The sequence below is a fragment of the Dermacentor silvarum genome, chromosome 7, assembly GCF_013339745.2.
Source record: "Dermacentor silvarum isolate Dsil-2018 chromosome 7, BIME_Dsil_1.4, whole genome shotgun sequence".
Taxonomy (NCBI): Eukaryota; Metazoa; Arthropoda; class Arachnida; order Ixodida; family Ixodidae; genus Dermacentor; species Dermacentor silvarum.
In genome coordinates, this window is record NC_051160.1 from 9,716,052 (window position 1) to 9,728,605 (window position 12,554).

A 12,554-nucleotide genomic window follows, 5' to 3' on the forward strand; every position below is an offset into this window, starting at 1 on the left:
TTAGCTTTCAGCGAGGTTTTATTAGAGCATCGAAGGTACTTAAACTGGGATCCTAGCATGCACATTGTTGAGTCAGTTTTTACAACCACAGATAACTCCTTCACAACTGCTCAGTACTAACAAAGAGAATAGGTGGGACAAACAAATAGGACAACCATTTGGAAAACAAATAAGACAACTGTACAAACAACTTGACAATCAGAAAAGCTTATCTACAGAAGGTTCTTGCTATCCAGGGCCTTCACTGGGTGCATTGTGCAGCTTAAGTTTTTCCTTGGCCTTCATGACCTCTTCCAGCTCTGTCGCCTTCTCACGTGCGCGGATGATGACTTGCTCTGGAATCTTTGCAAGTCTGGCTACATTAAGTCCATAACTTTTCTCAGCAGCGCCAGGCTGTAGACTATACAAAAATGTCACTGCATCTGAAACAAAAAAAGAAAGAAAAACTGGACAAAGATTGTACTGCAGCCAGTACAGCTTGCCAATACAATGAGGTATTAAGAGAAAGCTTTACCTTGGAAGGTGCTGTCTAAATGCATGGGAACGGAAAAATCTTTTTGCTCAGCATCCACTGCATTGAACTTAATTAGCTTTGTTGCATTTAAAATAAAAAGCTTACATGTTTTATTTTAGAAGTAGACTTTTTTTATTAGGTCATCAATATATATATTTTTCAACTGTTGAAGTGCCAGGACATCACAATGTTCACAATTAAAACAGCACGACAAAGGCTTGTGTCACTCATCTGTTCACTTACCTTCGACATCTGCTCACTCTGTGTCGTCTGCTCATTTCAGTGTAAATGATTTTTTTTTTCTTTTATTGTTGGTTTTTTCACGCCCATAACCTAACCAACCAACCCAAGTAAAGAGATTGCTACGCAGTTTGAAGAACGTTTTAAACAATGTATAGTGCGGTTTCATTTCAGTGTAAATGATTTTTTTTCTTCTTTTCTTGGTTTTTTTTCACGCCCATAACCTAACCAACCAACCCAAGTAAAGAAATTGCTACGCAGTTTGAAGAACGTTTTAAACAATGTATAGTGTGGGCCATTATGAAAGAGAACGCCTATTTGTGAAATGAGTTTGCCGACTGTCTGTTTTTTTGCCGAAGTGAGAAAAACTATTACGAGAAGCATTCAAAAATGGAGGTATTTAGCTTTTATCAGTACATTATATTGAAACCGACCAATTTGAATACCAATTAGATGTACCCTTGCATACTATACACTCATGCACAACCCGCTATGGTGGTGTAGTGGCTATGGCCTGGCATTGCGCTGCTAAGCCCCCCGAGGGTGCCGTATCAAACCCCAGCCGCAACGGCCGCATTTTGATGGGGCCACGTTAAACAACCCCCCTGAGACTCCCACTACGGCATGTCCCATAGTCATGTCATGGTTTTGACACGTCGAACCCCAGACTTTAATTTAAATATTTAGCTCGTGCACACATTTCAATGCCCCTCAAGCACAGTGCAATGGTCATAACAAGCAATCTTGGCTTTCTTCATGACACACTCGCAATTTTTGCTCAATTGCACTAAAAAGGTATATGTACAGCACGCCTAATGGTGCTCAAGACAACCCATGTGATAGCAGGGGGGTAATAAATTATGACTGAACTCATCTTTCAAGCAGCACAGATTTGCCTACACTTAAGGAGGTGTGTTTATACATGTGCTCTTTCGTGTGCTTATACATGTATAACATGAATGCAATAATGTATGCACCAATTATATGCAAAAATGGACTTGCATGTATTTAAATCCATCAATGTATGCACTAATAATTTACATGCATTGATGCCTTTACACGTAGAGCTCCAGCAAATAAATATATACATTTATTAATTGCATGCATTAATGCATCTACATGATGCTCGAGCATACAAAAATGAATGCAAACATACTCTCACTCAGTTATTAAATTTATGTGCATTAATTATGTGCGTTATTGTTTACACTAATGACAAAGATTAATATATTTATGTGCAATTTCAGAAAAGGGACGAATGCAAACCTTCTCTCAGATTCCTCTACACCGCTTAAAATAGTTTCGCATCACAAACATAATTCACAGAGCCCAATAAAAATATACTGGAAAATGACATTGGTCTATGACTTACCTTCATGGTCCACATCAAAAGCTGTGTGGCAGTTCACAACATTGTTAGGATATAAATTTTTCATCTGCGTAACTGGTGGGTAGTGTGTTACGAACAAGACCAAGCACCGTTTCTGTGAATGAAATGCAGACAGTCAGTCGCAGACTGGTAGTATACTATATTTCTCCACGTATAACCCGCCCCCACATATAACCAGCAGCCACAATTAGAAGAGCCCAGAAACAAATTTTTTTTAAAGTTGTTCTCAACCTCAATTTCACTACAGTAGCGCTTTTTCCTCTATTGCACATCTGTAATGGCCTCATGCTTTGAGGCGTTACTGAAAGTATACACTACACTTGCGCTTAAAGCCATCTTCCTGCTCTGCAGTGGAAAAAGTTCCGCAAGGAGGAAGCTTTCATTTGCATGTTTACAGGAGGTCCTCCTTGTACACATTACTAGGTACAGTGGAATCTCGTTGATACGATTTTAACGGGAACCAAAAAATAAAGCGTATCATCCGAAAATCGTACTATCCAACGTATTATCCAACCAAATCGTATTATCGGGAAAATAAAATAAAAGGTAATATCCCGAAAAACGTATTAAGCAGAATTGTGTCAACGAGATTGCACTGTATTTCCTTTCATACTGGTGAGGAGTTGTACAATCTAAATGCAAAAAGCACGTGTATCCAGCCTGGCAGGCGTGATTTATGTTGGCTGTCGAGTAACAAGCATTCCTCCTGCCCGACTGGCAGCACCAGCAACAGGGGCAGCAGGACTAACCGCCCGGTCTGGGCCGCCTCGTGCAACCTGCCAGACGAGGTTGACGTCGCACACAACCTGGGCCCGGCAATCGTGTACGAGATGCTCGACTCCATGGCCAACCATGCGCGGGCCACCAGCGACAAGGCCAACGAGGCCAAGCACACGTTCGTCGAGGGGACCTTCACAGACTCGGAGTTTGAGCAGTCGGTGGCCGACTACTCGCAGCCGTGGCTGCCCGAGATGCCGACGAATGACTTCGAGTCCACGACCAAACGCGAAGCGTATCAGATGGTGTACCAGACAGCGTACACCGACTTGCAGTACTACGCAGGTGGCCATGGAGCAGGCCACGCTGGACCAGGTCACCTACCACAAGCCCTTCCATCAGCTATTTGCCGATGTGCAGCAGAGCAATGTTCAACTGTTGTGCGAGCTGCGGTTCGGAATCGAAAGCTTTCAGCTGTACGGAGGGCCGGACGTGCCGCCTAGTGTGATGCCCGACGAGTTCCGCAACATCGAGGAAGGTGGCCAGCGCAACGTGCGCGACTACATCACCTGCGTGACTACGGGCGGCTCACCCGGCGCATATACGAACTTTTCACCTACTTGCGTGACCGCCACTAATGGCGGCGGGGCCGTGAATGTTGGTGCGGACTGTGCCAACCCTGCCTTCTGATTCGTTTCTGTTTACGTACTCACTCATGGACCGTGGTAAAACTCGCTGCGTATTGCGATTTGTCTGCACATGTCACCTCAGCAGCCGCCTAGACGATTCCAGCTCTATTACATCATTAGTTGCAAGTCAGTACCTTGTCCTTGTGTTTCATTCTTTCCATCCTTAAGAGGAAGTTTTACCTAATGAGCTCCTGTCTAATTACAGTCGAGCCTCGATAGAATAACGAACATGGTCAACAAATTACTGGATATAATAAAGTAAATAGAACATTGTCTTACTGACATTACAGACTAAGAGCTATATGTTTATAACGAAGTCTGGATATAACGAAGCTATTTTTGTGTTGTATGCCACTTCGTTATAACGCCATTCGGCTATACAGAAGCATGGAGAAATCGTTTTGCTTAGCATACACTGAACGGAATTTGATGAGGTTTGTTGCATTAAAAAAAAAAAAAAACTTGATATCTTGGGGCTGCAGGAAGAAAATTAGTCGGAAAGTTAGGAAGAAAGTAGACAGAAATTATGCATTGTCCATCACTCTGAAATATAAGGTTATTTGTGATTAGAACTAAAAAAACCCTTGTACGCATTGTAACAATTTCGCGCAACCTGTAAATTTGTATATCAAATTTGTTCGCTTCAGATGCTCCTAACCTTAAAGAACTGCGATGCACGTTTTCAGTACAGTGTTCTGAATTTGTAAGCTTCGTGCTTCAATTTCTATTTAGTTTGCCGCTTTTCGGCAATGTTAACGAGGCCCTGAATAAAAATTCTGCATCTTACAGTTGTTAGAGCTTACTTTTCTCCCGCAAATGAAAAAAAGTTTCATCTAAATTGGTCTCATGAGGGCATTTGTGCATTTTACGTGTATTTTAATGGGGAAATTGAAGTTAGCCACGAGCTAAAGCTTTCTTTTAAGTTGTGTGCAGTGTTGCTCTACAAAGACATCGGTAGCAGGCTGTGCATTGCATTTTGTGTTGTGGTTTGTTCAGAACACCGATCTCTAACTGCTTTTTCATGCTTTTGCGGGTGTGATAAAATTCCGTGCACCATTTCTATTACGCATTCTTCCAACATATGTTTTCCTAGGAATCCTTCGCAAAATCAGGTACGACAGTGAAATTCGCTTTGTTCGACTGTGTTCGTGAGTGCAAAAAAAAATATGTTAACAAAGTCGGTGAGATGCAGTGCTGTTGCTTCTTGCTGATGAGCTTAGGCAAGTTCGACCACGGCTTTAAAGGGGCCCTGAAACACTTTTCCAAGTAATCGTAGAAGGGCCTCACTATTAAAGTACGTCGTCCCACGAATCTCATGCTGCACATTTTTTCTAATACTTCAACTAAGAGGAGTTACTTGCACCTGACATCCGGTCTTCTCTTCTTTTTGTCTCCACTAGCACGGTAGAAGCTACACAGTGGGGAAGCTAGAGGGCAAAGCCCCGGCCTAAAAGTTGAACGCCGCGTCGGCGAAAAGGCTTGTTGTGGCACCCCGTGGCGGCCGCTATAAACCACGCTACAGCAGCACGCCGCTGCCACCTCAGAGGCCACACGCAGCAGATGCAGCTACACGCAATGCAAAGACAAAATTATTTTTCTGTCTTTTTGAGATCGCAGACATATTTTTATTTTCATATATTTAACTCTAAATTAGCAATTATGCATTACAGAGAATGTTCTCAGCGATCGCAAAATCAACCAACAGCGTTTGTCGGCCAACTGCTTTCAATCAGCTTTCGACAACGACATTGCAGGTGCGAGAGCAAGCGTCTGTTCGCTGCTTTTGACACGAGATTGCAATTCCCTGCTGCATGCAGTGAAATATTATTTGGCTCACATGTTCACAGTAGATACATTAACTTACAGTATTGTTTTTTTTTAATACGTTCAAGAAAGGAGACACGTTAACTTACAGTAGTGGTTTTTTTTTTAATACGTTCAAAAAGCATTTCAAGGCCTCTTTAACGACATCACTACAGCTTGCAACGGAAAAAAAACGAATTTGGCAGTAAAACCGACAAGCATGCAAAATCGAATTTCTCAAGCTCATGTTTAAAGTGTGGTAGCCACATAATGCTAGACACGACTGTGGAGAAACACCTCTCTTTCTCTCTCCGTATGCAGATGCTATCAGTATAATTCAAGGCCAACGGCAACAAATGTTTTACTGCTGGAAAAGCCTAGTTTCAGACAGTGTAGGTATAACGCAACCTTCATGCAAAATTTTACGTTTGAAATACATGTGTATGGTTCCTAGAAAGCTTACAGAAATAGATGTTCGACAATAAAAAGAAAATCGCCAGCATTGCCATTTGCCGAAAAGGGCACAGAACCTAGAATGCTAAGAACCAGTGCAGTGTTTTGGCATGACCTCCAAGATTGGGGCCGGCAGCCGCGGCGCGCTGACACTCTTGAAGGTGATGTGCTGAGATTTACATCAGATCCGCTAACCACCAGGCTTGCCCATTGTCTGCTAAGGCACTTTTTATAAGCTGTTGATCAGAAAATTTGACGATTATCAGCCCTGTTGTTTTGCCTAGATTGCTTCAATAGTACTGTTAGGAGTCAAATAAATTGCTAACAGCAGTGGTTGGGCCCGAAGCATCCAAATTGGAAAAAATCATGCAAAATCAAAGAATACAGAAGCAAAACTATTGCAGTCAAATTTCTATGCACTTCTCCTTGACTAACACTGGTCTCCAAAGCCTCAAAAATGCTTGAAAACTTGCCTCTTCCACGATGTGACGAAGTGTAGCCCAGGCGATAGCGGTGCCGTCGTGTGTGGCGGTGCCTCGACCCAGCTCGTCCAGGATGACCAAGGAGTGGTTGGTGCACTTGTCCAGGATCTCTGTGGTTTCCAGCATCTCACTGAGGAACGTGCTTCTCCAGCGAGTGATGTCATCCTCAGCGCCCATTCTGTTAGTCAAAAAGCACAACACAACCTTGCAAGAGTGCACTACGGGAAGGACACAAGAAAATGAACAAGTGCAACAAACATGGTGCTACTTTGAATTGGCACTTACTAAAAGGTCAGCAGAAAATATACCAAGAAAAAAAATATACATATAACACACAGACACAACGGATAATCTTGTGACCGAGAGGTTTGACAAATCTGGTCAGGTGAAATCACTATTACAAAAAAAATGCAGATCACTGACCACAGTCACGACATACTGTTGTTTCGAGACCCGTATGGGTGCCTTTTTCATACGGGTCCCTTACCCGTATGGATTTTGAAACTACTTTTTTTTTACCGTGGTCAGTGACTTGCTTCGTTCACAATAACAGATAATCTCTTGACTTCAAGTAGTCTGGACAAATGTGCAAAGTACCAGAGTTTATTATCCAATAATGCAGACAGAGAGCTGATGGTCTTCCCTTCAGAATGAATTTCTGCTGCTTCGATTCCCACGTGCACTTGTGCCCATCACGACTAATGGTTCAAAAAGCAGCGAGCACCCACACCTTTCACAGTGCTGCGACATGTTACATCCTTGTTTATATTGGATAAAAAACTCTAGTAACTTGAATTATTTGCATTTCATTAATAAATTACCGTCAACAGCACTAAAAAAAGGCCACTCTTACCACAAGAGGAGGATTGATAATCCAGAAAATGCAAAAAACAAAAGATGGTTGGCAATGCCACCTCAATGTTCGCGCACCAGTGCACCATCATGTCGTGGATGTTGATGACGCCTGCTAGCACTTGTTTCATTTTTTACCTGTGAACTGCATTTTAAAAGAGCCAAAGACTGAACTAAGCAAGTTTCGAGAATTTTAATTGAGTCCCAACAGCCCAAATATGAAGGCATGCGTTGAAATCTGTGACTGTCCCACTGACGTATCCTCTACGGGGTATCAGCATGAAATTTTAGAAAACGGAACTTTGACCTTCATTTTCTCATCTAGTAATCAGTCTAATTCCGTAAAAAGTTTTTAAAAAATACAGTTTTGAATGAATACTGTCTAAGCCTACATTAGTGCTTCTTTTAGTGTCCTTTTAACCACATGAAGACAAGATTAACTGCTGTGTCTGCGTGTTATCTTGACTTTTATTTTTCCTGGGCACCTTTCAATATGAAACGCCAGTTGGAAGTAACACTCTGCTTGTTGTGATTGTCTTCTCTGTAACATGCTTTCCTACTTTTGTCGAGGAAGAGCCTTACTAAGGGTACAAAGAAAAGGGAGCTGACAGGAATCCATGTCCTGTCACCTTCTTTCATTCCTTAAGAGGAAGCTTTCGCTCAGGTGCTCGTATCTAAATACATGTAAAAGGAGAATTCGTTTTTCTTGGCAACCACTGCACCAATTTTGATGAGGTTTGTTGCATTTAAAAGAAAAACTTAAAATCTAGTGACTGTTGGTTTCGAATTTCTTATTTAGGTTATTAAAAATTGGCGAAAATCACAAATTTTCAGAAAACGAAACTATATAGTTTGCAACTCTGTAACTCAGCAATGAAAAATGATATCACAGTTATGTGCATTGCATCTAATAGAACATCTACAGCGGACAAAATTGATACGCTAAATATGAATGTCAAAAAATTTAGTAATATGGAAATACAGCTTTTGCAGAACCCTTGCACACAACATAACAAATTCATGTAAGATATAAATTGACATATCGAATTTGGCTGCTTTGAATGATCTAATGGATGCCATTTACAGAACCACGATGTCTGTTCTTGATGCAGAGTTATTGATTTGTAAACTTCGTGCTTCTATTTTCTCGAACGTTCGAAGTTTTGAAATTCTTTTTAAAACATTCAGGCCCTAAATAGAAATTCTGCTTCCAACAGTCACTAGAACTTAACCTTCTCTCTCAAATGCTACAAATTTCATTAAAATCGGTCCAGGGGTTATCTCAGAAATGTGTTTATGCGTTTTACATGCATTTGAATAGGCCGTGTCGGAGTTGGGCCCAAGCTAAAGCTTCCTCTTAAGAATTGAGCACTAATTAAGGCTTTTCCTCCCCAAAGAATGTTTCACCAACTAGCCCAAGCAGCTACTTCGTTACAGCGATTTCATGAGTTTAATATAAATGACCAGCTTGCCCAAGTTCCCTCCCTGTTAGGCACAACACAAGGCTAACTTTTTCCCCTCTTGAGTGGACTGTTGAGATCCACATTTCAGGCAGCGTCGTCTGCTACATGCCACAGCAAGGAATGGAAAAGTAGAGAGCAAGTAGACGATCCGAAGCACTTCTCTTCCTGCTTTGAATCTTCCCTTCTTTTTCTTCTCCCTAGAAGCACACATCTCAACATGGACATTTTGCCTAATCATCCCTTCTGAAAACCTTTCACGAGGCCTTGCTAATGTTAAAAGGTAAACTGAGGGGTAAACATTAGGACCAGTCACAAAGTGCCCAAACTGTCACTCTTACTTGGTTGTGCTCGAATATCAAAATTTTCAAATCAAACTGAATGTGAATATGCATATTTGAAAAATGAAAGCTTGGAGTATACAACTGAATATCGCACATTTGCGTACTACTTCTTTCTCCCCATGTTATTTTTTCTATTGCAGTCAAGCCTCAAATAACATTGTCGTATCTGACAATAAAATTGTACCTTTTTATACCTGATATTCTTTAAAAGCATACGTGCCATTATCGGCAAAAACTAAATTGTCATAAGGTCTATGTGAAATAAGTGGAGCACGAGGTCTCTGACAAGCCTGAAGAAAAGGTCTCCCTTCAATTTTGATGGCCTGTCAGCAGCTTGCCGTGACCATACGTAGCTTATGAACGACATTAAATGAAAAACAAGTGCTTTTTGACATCGTTATTATGTAACCGTGCTATCAATGTGGTCACACTGGATCGTAATGTTAGCTTACAGGCTGCAGGCAAGCCAAGCCATTAGCCAAAACGTGCATGTCCAGAATGTGTCATTTTAAGTTGCTCTAACTGAATGTTTTACATTTTTTGCTACCAGAATACACACTTTGAGCTGCCAAATGAACAAAGAGCATTCACTTTGCTGGAATCACTACTGCCTTTGAACTTGCATCTTTAGCCTTGCTATAACAGTAGCATACTCATTAAAATAAAACAGAGCCAGATCAAATTTTTATTTACTTCATTTTACACTATAGTTTGCAAAATCCATGTTCATTCTATTAAAGTTTGGCAGTGTAGTAAGCAGAAAAGTATTCATTATAAACTATTAGCCATTCGAAGCTCTCATTTTCAAACATTCAGAGTTGATCAGAAAACTTGACCATTGGAACAACTCTATCAGCAGGAAACTCATCACACTGGCCCCACCATGAATCCCAACCTGACCTGACGTAGATGCCATCAATCAGGCTGATGGTTGCTGATTCGGCAGGCACATAGGACCCGAGGTGCGCCATGATGACAACGAGGGCAACCTGGCGCATGTACGAGCTCTTGCCACCCATGTTGGGACCCGTAATGATGCAACAACGCATAGTCTCCTGGGACAAAAAAAAATGTTGCTCATTATGAGAGTTCATGCTTGACAAAAGGTGACCGCTTGCCAAGTGCAGTCGGTGTTTTAGAGACAGATTCCTCCTGGAATGGCACTACCACCTTGTAGGTTCAGAAATGGTTCGAAGAAATGAAAGGCTTGTAACAAGAGTAGCAGGAAGAGCCAACTCACCATTAGGAGACAACCGTCAATATATGGCCAGCAATTACACCAATACACAGAGAAACTGTGACCGTTTCTTTATGACAATGAGTGTTGCAAAAAAAAAGCTTGCAATCATTCAGCTATGCAAGCGCAGTCAACCTCTGTTCAAGCTGCCAAGGGATGGATACTTAGTGCAGCCATTGCTTTTATTTGTCTGCAGTGAATGCAGGACAACGATCGAAATAAAGGCAGACCAGGGGGGCATGCAGGCATATGTGCATTCAGAAACATGTTGACAAGCTTCTTCCTTTTTTTGCGAGGGGGGACCACTTCTTCGACCCTACAATGTTATTTCCGCCACAAAATGGTCAATTGGGCAATTTGGTTGATTTGCATCTTGCAATTTTTTTAAGCACAGGATAGACAGTACACAATAGAAACAACAGGACTAGACACTTACTCGCAACTGAAAGATTTATTGAAAGGGAGCACAAATATATATGCAAAAAAAAGGGGGCGGGGGGTGTCACGCATGTGGAGCAATACAGGGGTGGCAAGAAACCAATAGTGAATCGTGAAAAACTGAAAATACATGTGGTCTAACTATCAAGAAAGGCAAATTCCTTATCATGGAGCATGACAATTTCTGCCTTTTTTATGTAAATTGGAGTGTCTTGCACATGAGAGAAGGAAGAACAAAGCGATATAAAACAACCGTTATGCAGACATCATTAAGTCATTGTGAAAGCTTCCCTTAAAAGTGTACACCACAGTTTGAAGCATGCGTCTCAACATGAGCCATGCAATGATGACCATGCAACATTGATGACCATACAACATTGATGACCATGCAACATGATGACCATGCAATGATGACCATGCAATGATGACTATGCAACATTGACCATGCAATGGTGTGGTCCCCTTACACTGAGATCAGTGTCGTTGCTCACGTAGTACTGCTGCGCGGAACTCAGCTCCAGCACTGGATGTCTTCCCTGGACAATTCGGATTGTCGCCGAATCTTTGGGCAGCATCTGTGGCCTGCGATAGCATTCAGTTTTGCAGATTGAACAGCGCAGCTGCTGCCAACAGAAAAGCGTTGCTTCTAAACTATTTATGGTTTCACTCACACCATGGCAGCAGTAAGCATGGGGCCCTGATAAACTTCCGATGGTGCGCCTTTGCAGTCAAGTTTAAGAAATAAGTGGTGTTTTTCTTTAGAAATCAGTGGATGGGGCATCTCTCTTGTGCATTAAAAAAAAAAAAAAACGAAGGAGCATCATGCCTCAAGTGCATCTGTAATTTTCCATGTATTTTAGAGCAAGATTAATTTGTAAGGTCATGATAATCTGCAAATTAAAAGTGTCAAAAATGTGCAACTGATACACTACTGTAGCTTGCCCCTTTCTTTCTTTACCTTCTAAACTTCATAGGCTATTTGAGTGTGAGAAATCAGCAGCTTCCAGGGCCTGTGTTTGTAAACAGTGGCAAAGTGGATGATGAACTACAGGGAGACTCATGCGGAGAGAGACTGGACAGTGGAGACACTGCTACTCATTGCCTACGAGTTTTTAATATGCCCAGAAATATTGGCCTGCGGTAGTATACAAAAAAAGTTCAAATTATGGGGCTTATCATAGTGAGGAAATGGCACTCACAGATTTTGACCCCTTGGTGTTCTTTAATGTACCTATAAACCAAACTGTACTTGTATTCCGCCCACATCAGGATGCAGCAATCCAGCTATTGAACCTGCAACCTCGGGCCCAACAGCAGAGTGCCAGAGCCACCACGTAAGTCAGCATTGTGCCACGCAGACGACACTGTGCATATGACGGGTGCTGTATTTTTTTTACAGCACTCGCCTTCTGTTGCCGTCTGCACAGTGCCATCTGCTGTGGCTGAGAATGGAAATTAGAAACACAAACACACGCTCAACTATCAGAAAGTCAAGGCACACGTCTGACCTGCAATATCCAGCCTGGGAAGCAGTCTCTGCCAGGGACAAGAAGCAGTCTACCGTGGCTATGCTCTTCACCGCCTGCTGGTAGTCTGTGTACCTCGCACTCAGCTTCCTGCAAGCGTAGCGACAACTGTAACTCCTACTACTATATATCGCTTTCATGAGCAGATGTCAAGTCTTTATGAAAAAAAAAAAAAGCTGATTACTGAATGCTGCAAAGAGAGACTAAGAAAACACCAATGAATAAGAAGGATAAGGCAGGATCAAAGCCCATCACCTACCAGAATACGACTGCATGCCTTAAAATACAGTCATGAAGCAATGTGTTTCATGACTATGCATGCAAACTATCCATGAAACTAGTTACAGGCACGTGAAGTGAACAGACAATGAAGCCAAGAAAAGCATATAAGCAATTAACTACATTTTTT

At 41.8% G+C, this 12,554-nt stretch overlaps 1 protein-coding gene across 1 annotated transcript in view; it reads right to left on the reverse strand.

The window, feature by feature from the left end:
- LOC125946615 (DNA mismatch repair protein Msh3-like) overlaps positions 1-12,554 on the reverse strand; it is a 13,265-nt gene continuing 711 nt past the window's right edge. Inside the window, exons 2-7 of the mRNA XM_049670159.1 lie at positions 12,128-12,235; positions 11,087-11,201; positions 9,845-9,999; positions 6,280-6,466; positions 2,127-2,238; positions 1-422 (exon numbers count right to left, since the gene is read on the reverse strand). Of these exons, the coding sequence (XP_049526116.1) occupies positions 229-422; positions 2,127-2,238; positions 6,280-6,466; positions 9,845-9,999; positions 11,087-11,201; positions 12,128-12,235 (871 nt within the window). The 3' untranslated portion in view covers positions 1-228. The remainder of the gene's footprint in view (positions 423-2,126; positions 2,239-6,279; positions 6,467-9,844; positions 10,000-11,086; positions 11,202-12,127; positions 12,236-12,554) is intronic.